At 53.0% G+C, this 12,890-nt stretch overlaps 1 protein-coding gene across 1 annotated transcript in view; it reads left to right on the top strand.

Annotated features, from left to right (window-relative positions):
• LOC115182286 (uncharacterized) overlaps positions 1-12,890 on the top strand; it is a 30,168-nt gene that overhangs the window by 4,808 nt on the left and 12,470 nt on the right. The window contains 4 exon segments of the mRNA XM_029743901.1: positions 4,799-5,204; positions 7,030-7,254; positions 8,089-10,365; positions 10,368-10,512. Of these exon segments, the coding sequence (XP_029599761.1) occupies positions 4,799-5,204; positions 7,030-7,254; positions 8,089-10,365; positions 10,368-10,512 (3,053 nt within the window).

Here is a 12,890-nt window from a genome sequence, read left to right as displayed (position 1 = left end):
GGTTAGTTAGTCCCTCAGGTTAGTTAGTCCCTCAGGTTAGTTAGACCCTCAGGTTAGTCCCTCAGGTTAGTTAGTCCCTCAGGTTAGTTAGACCCTCAGGTTAGTTAGTCCCTCAGGTTAGTTAGACCCTCAGGTTAGTTAGTCCCTCAGGTTAGTTAGTCCCTCAGGTTAGTTAGACCCTCAGGTTAGTTAGTCCCTCAGGTTAGTTAGACCCTCAGGTTAGTCCCTCAGGTTAGTTAGACCCTCAGGTTAGTTAGACCCTCAGGTTAGTTAGACCCTCAGGTTAGTTAGTCCCTCAGGTTAGTCCCTCAGGTTAGACCCTCAGGTTAGTCCCTCAGGTTAGTTAGTCCCTCAGGTTAGTTAGACCCTCAGGTTAGTTAGACCCTCAGGTTAGTTAGTCCCTCAGGTTAGTTAGTCCCTCAGGTTAGTTAGACCCTCAGGTTAGTTAGTCCCTCAGGTTAGTTAGTCCCTCAGGTTAGTTAGACCCTCAGGTTAGACAGTCCCTCAGGTTAGTCCCTCAGGTTAGTTAGTCCCTCAGGTTAGTTAGTCCCTCAGGTTAGTTAGTCCCTCAGGTTAGACCCTCAGGTTAGTCCCTCAGGTTAGTTAGTCCCTCAGGTTAGTTAGTCCCTCAGGTTAGTTAGTCCCTCAGGTTAGTTAGACCCTCAGGTTAGTTAGTCCCTCAGGTTAGTTAGTCCCTCAGGTTAGTTAGTCCCTCAGGTTAGTTAGTCCCTCAGGTTAGTTAGACCCTCAGGTTAGACCCTCAGGTTAGTTAGTCCCTCAGGTTAGTTAGTCCCTCAGGTTAGTTAGTCCCTCAGGTTAGTTAGTCCCTCAGGTTAGTCCCTCAGGTTAGTTAGACCCTCAGGTTAGTTAGACCCTCAGGTTAGTTAGTCCCTCAGGTTAGACCCTCAGGTTAGACCCTCAGGTTAGTTAGACCCTCAGGTTAGTTAGACCCTCAGGTTAGTTAGACCCTCAGGTTAGACCCTCAGGTTAGTCCCTCAGGTTAGTTAGTCCCTCAGGATAGTTAGTCCCTCAGGTTAGTTAGTCCCTCAGGTTAGTTAGTCCCTCAGGTTAGTCCCTCAGGTTAGTTAGTCCCCTCAGGTTAGTTAGTCCCTCAGGTTAGTTAGACCCTCAGGTTAGTTAGTCCCTCAGGTTAGTCCCTCAGGTTAGTTAGTCCCTCAGGTTAGTCCCTCAGGTTAGTTAGTCCCTCAGGTTAGTTAGTCCCTCAGGTTAGTTAGTCCCTCAGGTTAGACCCTCAGGTTAGTCCCTCAGGTTAGACCCTCAGGTTAGTTAGTCCCTCAGGTTAGTTAGACCCTCAGGTTAGTCCCTCAGGTTAGTTAGTCCCTCAGGTTAGTTAGTCCCTCAGGTTAGTTAGTCCCTCAGGTTAGTTAGTCCCTCAGGTTAGTTAGACCCTCAGGTTAGTTAGTCCCTCAGGTTAGTTAGTCCCTCAGGTTAGTTAGACCCTCAGGTTAGTTAGTCCCTCAGGTTAGTCCCTCAGGTTAGTCCCTCAGGTTAGTTAGTCCCTCAGGTTAGTTAGACCCTCAGGTTAGTTAGACCCTCAGGTTAGTCCCTCAGGTTAGTTAGTCCCTCAGGTTAGTTAGTCCCTCAGGTTAGTTAGACCCTCAGGTTAGTTAGTCCCTCAGGTTAGTTAGTCCCTCAGGTTAGTCAGACCCTCAGGTTAGTTAGTCCCTCAGGTTAGTTAGTCCCTCAGGTTAGTTAGTCCCTCAGGTTAGTCCCTCAGGTTAGTCCCTCAGGTTAGTCCCTCAGGTTAGTCCCTCAGGTTAGTTAGTCCCTCAGGTTAGTTAGTCCCTCAGGTTAGTTAGACCCTCAGGTTAGTTAGACCCTCAGGTTAGTTAGTCCCTCAGGTTAGTTAGTCCCTCAGGTTAGTCCCTCAGGTTAGTTAGACCCTCAGGTTAGTTAGACCCTCAGGTTAGACCCTCAGGTTAGTCCCTCAGGTTAGTTAGTCCCTCAGGTTAGTTAGACCCTCAGGTTAGTCAGACCCTCAGGTTAGTCAGACCCTCAGGTTAGTTAGTCCCTCAGGTTAGTTAGTCCCTCAGGTTAGTTAGACCCTCAGGTTAGTTAGTCCCTCAGGTTAGTCCCTCGGGTTAGTTAGTCCCTCAGGTTAGACCCTCAGGTTAGTCCCTCAGGTTAGTTAGTCCCTCAGGTTAGTTAGACCCTCAGGTTAGTTAGACCCTCAGGTTAGTTAGTCCCTCAGGTTAGTTAGTCCCTCAGGTTAGTTAGTCCCTCAGGTTAGTTAGTCCCTCAGGTTAGTCCCTCAGGTTAGTTAGACCCTCAGGTTAGTTAGACCCTCAGGTTAGTCCCTCAGGTTAGTTAGTCCCTCAGGTTAGTTAGTCCCTCAGGTTAGTCCCTCAGGTTAGTTAGTCCCTCAGGTTAGTTAGACCCTCAGGTTAGTTAGACCCTCAGGTTAGTTAGTCCCTCAGGTTAGACCCTCAGGTTAGACCCTCAGGTTAGTTAGACCCTCAGGTTAGTTAGACCCTCAGGTTAGTTAGACCCTCAGGTTAGACCCTCAGGTTAGTCCCTCAGGTTAGTTAGTCCCTCAGGATAGTTAGTCCCTCAGGTTAGTTAGTCCCTCAGGTTAGTTAGTCCCTCAGGTTAGTCCCTCAGGTTAGTTAGTCCCTCAGGTTAGTTAGTCCCTCAGGTTAGTTAGACCCTCAGGTTAGTTAGTCCCTCAGGTTAGTCCCTCAGGTTAGTTAGTCCCTCAGGTTAGTCCCTCAGGTTAGTTAGTCCAGGTTAGTTAGTCCCTCAGGTTAGTAGTCCCTCAGGTTAGTACCCTCAGGTTAGGTCCCTCAGGTTAGACCCTCAGGTTAGTTAGTCCCTCAGGTTAGTTAGACCCTCAGGTTAGTCCCTCAGGTTAGTTAGTCCCTCAGGTTAGTTAGTCCCTCAGGTTAGTTAGTCCCTCAGGTTAGTTAGACCCTCAGGTTAGTTAGTCCCTCAGGTTAGTTAGTCCCTCAGGTTAGTCAGACCCTCAGGTTAGTTAGTCCCTCAGGTTAGTTAGTCCCTCAGGTTAGTCCCTCAGGTTAGTCCCTCAGGTTAGTTAGTCCCTCAGGTTAGTTAGACCCTCAGGTTAGTTAGACCCTCAGGTTAGTCCCTCAGGTTAGTTAGTCCCTCAGGTTAGTTAGACCCTCAGGTTAGTCCCTCAGGTTAGTTAGTCCCTCAGGTTAGTCAGACCCTCAGGTTAGTTAGTCCCTCAGGTTAGTTAGTCCCTCAGGTTAGTTAGTCCCTCAGGTTAGTCCCTCAGGTTAGTCCCTCAGGTTAGTTAGTCCCTCAGGTTAGTTAGTCCCTCAGGTTAGTTAGTCCCTCAGGTTAGACCCTCAGGTTAGTTAGACCCTCAGGTTAGTTAGTCCCTCAGGTTAGTTAGTCCCTCAGGTTAGTCCCTCAGGTTAGTTAGACCCTCAGGTTAGTTAGACCCTCAGGTTAGACCCTCAGGTTAGTCCCTCAGGTTAGTTAGTCCCTCAGGTTAGTTAGACCCTCAGGTTAGTCAGACCCTCAGGTTAGTTAGTCCCTCAGGTTAGTTAGTCCCTCAGGTTAGTTAGACCCTCAGGTTAGTTAGTCCCTCAGGTTAGTCCCTCGGGTTAGTTAGTCCCTCAGGTTAGACCCTCAGGTTAGTCCCTCAGGTTAGTTAGTCCCTCAGGTTAGTTAGACCCTCAGGTTAGTTAGTCCCTCAGGTTAGTTAGTCCCTCAGGTTAGTTAGTCCCTCAGGTTAGTTAGTCCCTCAGGTTAGTCCCTCAGGTTAGTTAGACCCTCAGGTTAGTTAGACCCTCAGGTTAGTTAGACCCTCAGGTTAGTCCCTCAGGTTAGTTAGTCCCTCAGGTTAGTTAGTCCCTCAGGTTAGTCCCTCAGGTTAGTTAGTCCCTCAGGTTAGTTAGTCCCTCAGGTTAGTTAGTCCCTCAGGTTAGTCCCTCAGGTTAGTTAGTCCCTCAAGTTAGTCCCTCAGGTTAGTTAGTCCCTCAGGTTAGTCCCTCAGGTTAGTTAGTCCCTCAGGTTAGTTAGTCCCTCAGGTTAGTTAGTCCCTCAGGTTAGTCCCTCAGGTTAGTTAGTCCCTCAGGTTAGTTAGTCCCTCAGGTTAGTTAGTCCCTCAGGTTAGTTAGTCCCTCAGGTTAGTTAGTCCCTCAGGTTAGTTAGTCCCTCAGGTTAGTTAGTCCCTCAAGTTAGTCCCTCAGGTTAGTTAGTCCCTCAGGTTAGTCCCTCAGGTTAGTTAGACCCTCAGGTTAGTTAGTCCCTCAGGTTGGTTAGCTCCTCAGGTTAGACACTTTCTCCTTCTGTTGCTGAAGGGCAATTCTACGGTAGATTCAGATTTCCACTTTAAAATGTATAGCGAACAAAAGAAACATTGGTTTCAAAGTGTAACAAACCATCCAACTCTATGCACAAGTACAACTTTTAAACATGTCTACTGAACATTTCACAAAAACACATTTAGAGGAAGAACTGGGCAGAAACTAAGTTTGCTAACAGAATAAAGCTGAGGGAGATTTGATTGTAATTCAGGAACCAAACTGTTCATCTGGAGTTATCCTAGTAAATGGGATATTTTTAAATGTATTGTGTAAATTGTTCAAAGCAGTCATTTTTCATAGTTGTATGGTTTATTTTAACTTTGAAATCAATGGTTTATGTTTGGACTTGACCAGATCCTAACTCTCCTCTGTCCCCCCCACAGCCCAGAGTTCACCTTGTCCCTGAACAGCTCAGATCCTAACTCTCCTCTGTCCCCCCACAGCCCAGAGTTCACCTTGTCCCTGAACAGCTCAGATCCTAACTCTCCTCTGTCCCCCCACAGCCCAGACGCAGAGTTCACCTTGTCCCTGAACGGCTCAGATCTTCTCTCTGACTCTGGTCAGACTTTGTCTTCCTGTGGCATCGTCACTGGGGACCTGGTCTGTGTCATCCTGCGTCCATCTGTCGCTGTGCCCTCCGTCGCCGCTGCCCCTGCTCCCTCAGCCCGCCAGGCTGCCCCCTCCGCTGCCCCTGCTCCCTCAGCCCGCCAGGCTGTTCCCTCAGGCTACCCTGCCCCCTCCGCTGCCCCTGCTCCCTCAGCCTGCCAGGCTGTGCCCTCAGGCTACCCTGCTTCCTCCGCTGCCTTTGCCTCCTCAGCCCGCCAGGCACCCAGCAACAGCAGCAGCAGTAGTAGTAGTAGTACTGGGCTGTACCAAGCTGTACACCCACCAGCCCAACGCTCCAGTGAGGTGAGCCTTCAACTCCTAACCCCATTAGTATATTATATTACAGTAGTGTATATATAGTAGTAGTATATTACAATACAAGTATTCAGACCCTTTGACTTCTTCCACATTTTGTTACTTTACAGCCTTATTCTAAAATTGATTCAATCTACACACAATACCCCATAATGACATCACAATACCCCATAATGACATCACAATACCCCATAATGACATCACAATACCCCATAATGACAAAGTGAAAACAGGTTTTTAGAATTTTTTGCAAATTTATAAAAAAAAACAAAAAACAGACACCTTATTGACGTAAGTATTCAGACGCTTTGCTATGAGACTAAAAATTGAGCTCAGGTTTATCCTGTTTCCATTGATCATCCTTGAGATGTTTCTACAACTTGATTGGAGTCCATCTGTGGTAAATTCAATTGATTGGACATGATTTGGAAAGTCACACACCTGTCTATATAAGGTCCCACAGTTGTCAGTACATGTCAGAGCAAAAACCAAACCATGAGGTCGAAGGAATTGTCCGTAGAGCTCCGAGACAGGATTGTGTCGAGGCACAGATCTGGGGAAGGGTACCAAAAAATGTCTGCAGCATTGAATGTCCCCAAGAACACGGTGGCCTCCATTTTTAAATGGAACCACCAAGACCATTCCTAGAGCTGGCCGCCCGGCCAAACTGAGCAATCTGGGGAGAAGGGCCTTGGTCAGGGAGGTGACCAAGAACCCGATGGTCACTCTGACAGAGCTCCAGAGTTCCTCTGTGGAGATGGGAGAACCTTCCAGAAGGACAACCATCTCTGCAGCACTCCACTAATCAGGCCTTTATGGTAGAGTGGCCAGACGGAAGCCACTCCCCAGTAAAAGGCACATGACAGCCCGCTTGGAGTTTGACAAAAGGCACCTAAAGGACTCTCAGAACATGAGAAACAAGATTCACTGGTCTGATGAAACCAAGATTGAACTCTTCGGCCTGAATGCCAAGCGTCACGTCTGGAGGAAACCTGGCACCATCCCTACGGTGAAGCATGGTGGTGGCAGCATCATGCTGTGGGGATGTTTTTCAGCGGTAGGGACTGGGAGACTAGTCAAGATCGAGGGAAAGATGAACGGAGCAAAGTACAGAGAGATCCTTGAATGAAACCTGTTCCAGAGCGCTCAGGACCTCAGACTGGGGCGAAGGTTCACCTTCCAACAAGACAACGACCCTATGGACACAGCCAAGACAACGCAGGAGTGGCTTCGGGACAAGTCTCTGAATGTCCTTGAGTGGTCCAGCCAGAGCCCGGACTTGAACCCGATCGAACATCTCTGGAGAGACCTGAAAATAGCTGTGCAGCGACGCTCCCCATCCAACCTGACAGAGCTTGAGAGGACCTGCAGAGAAGGCTGGGAGAAACTCCCCAAATACAGGTGTGCCAAGCTTGTAGCTTCATACCCAAGAAGACTCAAGGCTGTAATCGCTGCCAAAGGTGCTTCAACAAAGAACTGAATTAAGGGTTAATTCATATTTATGTCAATGTGATATTTCAGCTTTTTATAAATTTCTTAACCTGTTTTTGTTTTGTCATTATGGGGTATTGTGTGTAGATTGAGGGGGTATAAACAATTTAATCAATTTTAGAATAAGACTGTAACATAACAAAATGTGAATACTTTCTGAATTCACTGTGTGCGTATATGTATATAAAATGTGTTAATCATTCGATTTTTGCGGTAATTCAATTGTATTGTGAGTTTTTCTATAACTCTAATAGGATACTGCTGTTGACTTTCATCTCAGTATACCAGATAGTCACCATGGTGATTTGTGTTGTTGATCCAGGCCAGCAAGGGGGTGGAGCCTCAACAGGAAGTGGTCAGAGAGGAAGAGCAGGAAGAAGAGGCAGGCCGGTGGGTTTGGGAACCCATGCTGTGTGGGGAAGCAGAAGGAGGGAAGGTGCCCCATTCCCTGGAGGTCCTGTACCACCAGGCTCAGAGCAGCAGTACCTGTGATGCCCTGATGGTGGCAGTACATCTCCTGATGGTTGAGACCGGCTTCCTGTGTCAGGTATAAAGGCTCTACGGGAGACTAGGGAGGGGGGGGGAGAATCTCAATTCAATAACTCCTCGCATCCTCTCTGCTTCCTCCTCAAAACTCATTGGAGGAGAAGTTTCAGGTGGGAGGGACCTCTGGTTTTCTCATCCAATGGGTTTGAGGAGGAGGAGGCGAGGAGTTATTGAATTGAGATTCTCTCTGGGATTGCATCCCAAATGTCACCCTATACCCTAAATAGTGCACTACTGTTGACCAGAGCCCTATTCCCTAAATAGTGTGTGTGCGCGTGCACGTGTGGTGTGTGTGTGCGTGCGTGCGTGCGTGCGTGTGTGTGTGTGTGTGTGTGTAGGGCTCTGAGGGACGTCCTGGTGAGATGCCAGCTGGGTGGAGGGCACCAGGAGGGCTGTACAGACTGCAGTATGCCCATCCTCTCTGTGTGTGTGTGTAGGGCTCTGAGGGACGTCCTGGTGAGATGCCAGCTGGGTGGAGGGCACCAGGAGGGCTGTACAGACTGCAGTATGCCCATCCTCTCTGTGTGTGTGTGTAGGGCTCTGAGGGACGTCCTGGTGAGATGCCAGCTGGGTGGAGGGCACCAGGAGGGCTGTACAGACTGCAGTATGCCCATCCTCTCTGTGTGTGTGTGTAGGGCTCTGAGGGACGTCCTGGTGAGATGCCAGCTGGGTGGAGGGCACCAGGAGGGCTGTACAGACTGCAGTATGCCCATCCTCTCTGTGTGTGTGTGTATAGGGCTCTGAGGGACGTCCTGGTGAGATGCCAGCTGGGTGGAGGGCACCAGGAGGGCTGTACAGACTGCAGTATGCCCATCCTCTCTGTGTGTGTGTGTAGGGCTCTGAGGGGCGTCCTGGTGAGATGCCAGCTGGGTGGAGGGCACCAGGAGGGCTGTACAGACTGCAGTATGCCCATCCTCTCTCTGTGTGTGTGTGTAGGGCTCTGAGGGACGTCCTGGTGAGATGCCAGCTGGGTGGAGGGCACCAGGAGGGCTGTACAGACTGCAGTATGCCCATCCTCTCTGTGTGTGTGTGTAGGGCTCTGAGGGACGTCCTGGTGAGATGCCAGCTGGGTGGAGGGCACCAGGAGGGCTGTACAGACTGCAGTATGCCCATCCTCTCTGTGTGTGTGTGTAGGGCTCTGAGGGACGTCCTGGTGAGATGCCAGCTGGGTGGAGGGCACCAGGAGGGCTGTACAGACTGCAGTATGCCCATCCTCTCTGTGTGTGTGTGTAGGGCTCTGAGGGACGTCCTGGTGAGATGCCAGCTGGGTGGAGGGCACCAGGAGGGCTGTACAGACTGCAGTATGCCCATCCTCTCTGTGTGTGTGTGTAGGGCTCTGAGGGACGTCCTGGTGAGATGCCAGCTGGGTGGAGGGCACCAGGAGGGCTGTACAGACTGCAGTATGCCCATCCTCTCTGTGTGTGTGTGTAGGGCTCTGAGGGACGTCCTGGTGAGATGCCAGCTGGGTGGAGGGCACCAGGAGGGCTGTACAGACTGCAGTATGCCCATCCTCTCTGTGTGTGTGTGTAGGGCTCTGAGGGACGTCCTGGTGAGATGCCAGCTGGGTGGAGGGCACCAGGAGGGCTGTACAGACTGCAGTATGCCCATCCTCTCTGTGTGTGTGTGTAGGGCTCTGAGGGACGTCCTGGTGAGATGCCAGCTGGGTGGAGGGCACCAGGAGGGCTGTACAGACTGCAGTATGCCCATCCTCTCTGTGTGTGTGTGTAGGGCTCTGAGGGACGTCCTGGTGAGATGCCAGCTGGGTGGAGGGCACCAGGAGGGCTGTACAGACTGCAGTATGCCCATCCTCTCTGTGTGTGTGTGTAGGGCTCTGAGGGACGTCCTGGTGAGATGCCAGCTGGGTGGAGGGCACCAGGAGGGCTGTACAGACTGCAGTATGCCCATCCTCTCTGTGTGTGTGTGTAGGGCTCTGAGGGACGTCCTGGTGAGATGCCAGCTGGGTGGAGGGCACCAGGAGGGCTGTACAGACTGCAGTATGCCCATCCTCTCTGTGTGTGTGTGTAGGGCTCTGAGGGACGTCCTGGTGAGATGCCAGCTGGGTGGAGGGCACCAGGAGGGCTGTACAGACTGCAGTATGCCCATCCTCTCTGTGTGTGTGTGTAGGGCTCTGAGGGACGTCCTGGTGAGATGCCAGCTGGGTGGAGGGCACCAGGAGGGCTGTACAGACTGCAGTATGCCCATCCTCTCTGTGTGTGTGTGTAGGGCTCTGAGGGACGTCCTGGTGAGATGCCAGCTGGGTGGAGGGCACCAGGAGGGCTGTACAGACTGCAGTATGCCCATCCTCTCTGTGTGTGTGTGTAGGGCTCTGAGGGGCGTCCTGGTGAGATGCCAGCTGGGTGGAGGGCACCAGGAGGGCTGTACAGACTGCAGTATGCCCATCCTCTCTGTGTGTGTGTGTAGGGCTCTGAGGGACGTCCTGGTGAGATGCCAGCTGGGTGGAGGGCACCAGGAGGGCTGTACAGACTGCAGTATGCCCATCCTCTCTGTGTGTGTGTGTAGGGCTCTGAGGGACGTCCTGGTGAGATGCCAGCTGGGTGGAGGGCACCAGGAGGGCTGTACAGACTGCAGTATGCCCATCCTCTCTGTGTGTGTGTGTAGGGCTCTGAGGGACGTCCTGGTGAGATGCCAGCTGGGTGGAGGGCACCAGGAGGGCTGTACAGACTGCAGTATGCCCATCCTCTCTGTGTGTGTGTGTAGGGCTCTGAGGGACGTCCTGGTGAGATGCCAGCTGGGTGGAGGGCACCAGGAGGGCTGTACAGACTGCAGTATGCCCATCCTCTCTGTGTGTGTGTGTAGGGCTCTGAGGGACGTCCTGGTGAGATGCCAGCTGGGTGGAGGGCACCAGGAGGGCTGTACAGACTGCAGTATGCCCATCCTCTCTGTGTGTGTGTGTAGGGCTCTGAGGGACGTCCTGGTGAGATGCCAGCTGGGTGGAGGGCACCAGGAGGGCTGTACAGACTGCAGTATGCCCATCCTCTCTGTGTGTGTGTGTAGGGCTCTGAGGGACGTCCTGGTGAGATGCCAGCTGGGTGGAGGGCACCAGGAGGGCTGTACAGACTGCAGTATGCCCATCCTCTCTGTGTGTGTGTGTAGGGCTCTGAGGGGCGTCCTGGTGAGATGCCAGCTGGGTGGAGGGCACCAGGAGGGCTGTACAGACTGCAGTATGCCCATCCTCTCTGTGAAGACAGCCTGGCCATGGTCCTAGCTGTATCCATGGGACCTATTCTGGTTATCAACGGTCAGTCTCACTGTTTCTCAAAGCTGTGGCTGGGTCCCAAATGGAATCCTATTCACTATATAGTTTATTACTTCTGACCAGGGACTATAGGGGGCCATCTGGAGGGACCATAGGGCTCTTTAGGGGGCCATCTGGAAGGGCTATATTGGGCCATCTGGAAGGGCTATAGGGGGCCATCTGGAAGGGCTATAGGGGGCCATCTGGAAGGACTATAGGGGGCCATCTGGAAGGGCTATAGGGGGCCATCTGGAAGGGCTATAGGGGGCCATCTGGAAGGACTATAGGGGGCCATCTGGAAGGGCTATAGGGGGCCATCTGGAAGGACTATAGGGGGCCATCTGGAAGGGCTATAGGGGGCCATCTGGAAGGGATATAGGGGGCCATCTGGAAGGGCTATAGGGGGCCATCTGGAAGGACTATAGGGGGCCATCTGGAAGGGCTATAGGGGGCCATCTGGAAGGGCTATAGGGGGCCATCTGGAAGGGCTATAGGGGGCCATCTGGAAGGACTATAGGGGGCCATCTGGAAGGGCTATAGGGGGCCATCTGGAAGGGATATAGGGGGCCATCTGGAAGGGCTATAGGGGGCCATCTGGAAGGGCTATAGGGGGCCATCTGGAAGGACTATAGGGGGCCATCTGGAAGGGCTATAGGGGGCCATCTGGAAGGACCATAGGGGGCCATCTGGAAGGGATATAGGGGGCCATCTGGAAGGACCATAGGGGGCCATCTGGAAGGGATATAGGGGGCCATCTGGAAGGGCTATAGGGGGCCATCTGGGAGAACTATAGGGGGCCATCTGGAAGAACCATAGGGGGCCATCTGGAAGGGCCGTAGGGGGCCATCTGGAAGGACTATAGGGGGCCATCTGGAAGGACCATAGGGGGCCATCTGGAAGGGCCATAGGGGGCCATCTGGAAGGGCTATAGGGGGCCATCTGGAAGGACTATAGGGGGCCATCTGGAGGGACCATAGGGGGCCATCTGGAAGGGCTATAGGGGGCCATCTGGAAGGACCGTAGGGCGCTATAGGGGGCCATCTGGAAGGCCCATAGGGCTCTATAGGGGGCCATCTGGAAGGGCCATAGGGCTCTATAGGGGGCCATCTGGAAGGCCCATAGGGCGCTATAGGGGGCCATCTGGAAGGACCATAGGGCTCTATAGAGGGCAATCTGGAAGGAGCATAGGGGGCCATCTGGAAGGACCATAGGGGGCCATCTAGAAGGAGCATAGGGGCCATCTGGAAGGACCGTAGGGGGCCATCTGGAAGGACCGTAGGGGGCCATCTGGAAGGACCATAGGGGGCCATCTGGAAGGACCGTAGGGGGCCATCTGGAAGGGCTATAGGGGGCCATCTGGAGGACCATAGGGGGCCATCTGGAAGGGCTATAGGGCTCTATAGGGGGCCATCTGGAAGGCCCATAGGGCGCTATAGGGGGCCATCTGGAAGGGCCATAGGGCTCTATAGGGGGCCATCTGGAAGGACCATAGGGGGCCATCTGGAAGGGCCATAGGGGGCCATCTGGAAGGGCCATAGGGGGCCATCTGGAAGGGCCATAGGGGGCCATCTGGAAGGGCCATAGGGGGCCATCTGGAAGGACCATAGGGGGCCATCTGGAAGGACCATAGGGGGCCATCTGGAAGGACTATAGGGGGCCATCTGGAAGGGCTATAGGGGGCCATCTGGGAGAACTATAGGGGGCCATCTGGAAGGGCTATAGGGGGCCATCTGGAAGGACTATAGGGGGCCATCTGGAAGGACCATAGGGCTCTATAGGGGGCCATCTGGAAGGGATATAGGGGACCATCTGGAAGGGCTATAGGGGGCCATCTGGGAGAACTATAGGGGGCCATCTGGAAGGACCATAGGGGGCCATCTGGAAGGGCTATAGGGCGCTATAGGGGGCCATCTGGAAGGACCTTAGGGCTCTATAGGGGGCCATCTGGAAGGAGCATAGGGGGCCATCTGGAAGGACCATAGGGCTCTATAGGGGGCCATCTGGAAGGGATATAGGGGACCATCTGGAAGGACTATAGGGGGCCATCTGGAAGGACTATAGGGGGCCATCTGGAAGGACCATAGGGGGCCATCTGGAAGGACTATAGGGGGCCATCTGGAAGGGCCATAGGGGGCCATCTGGAAGGGCCATAGGGGGCCATCTGGAAGGGCTATAGGGGGCCATCTGGAAAGACCATAGGGGGCCATCTGGAAGGGCCATAGGGGGCCATCTGGAAGGGCCATAGGGGGCCATCTGGAAGGGCCATAGGGGGCCATCTGGAAGGGCCATAGGGGGCCATCTGGAAAGACCATAGGGGGCCATCTGGAAGGGCTATAGGGGGCCATCTGGAAGGACTATAGGGGGCCATCTGGAAGGGCTAT

Source organism: Salmo trutta, unplaced genomic scaffold (genome assembly GCF_901001165.1).
Source record: "Salmo trutta unplaced genomic scaffold, fSalTru1.1, whole genome shotgun sequence".
NCBI classification, from domain to species: Eukaryota; Metazoa; Chordata; class Actinopteri; order Salmoniformes; family Salmonidae; genus Salmo; species Salmo trutta.
This window is presented reverse-complemented; position numbering and strand designations above follow the sequence as displayed.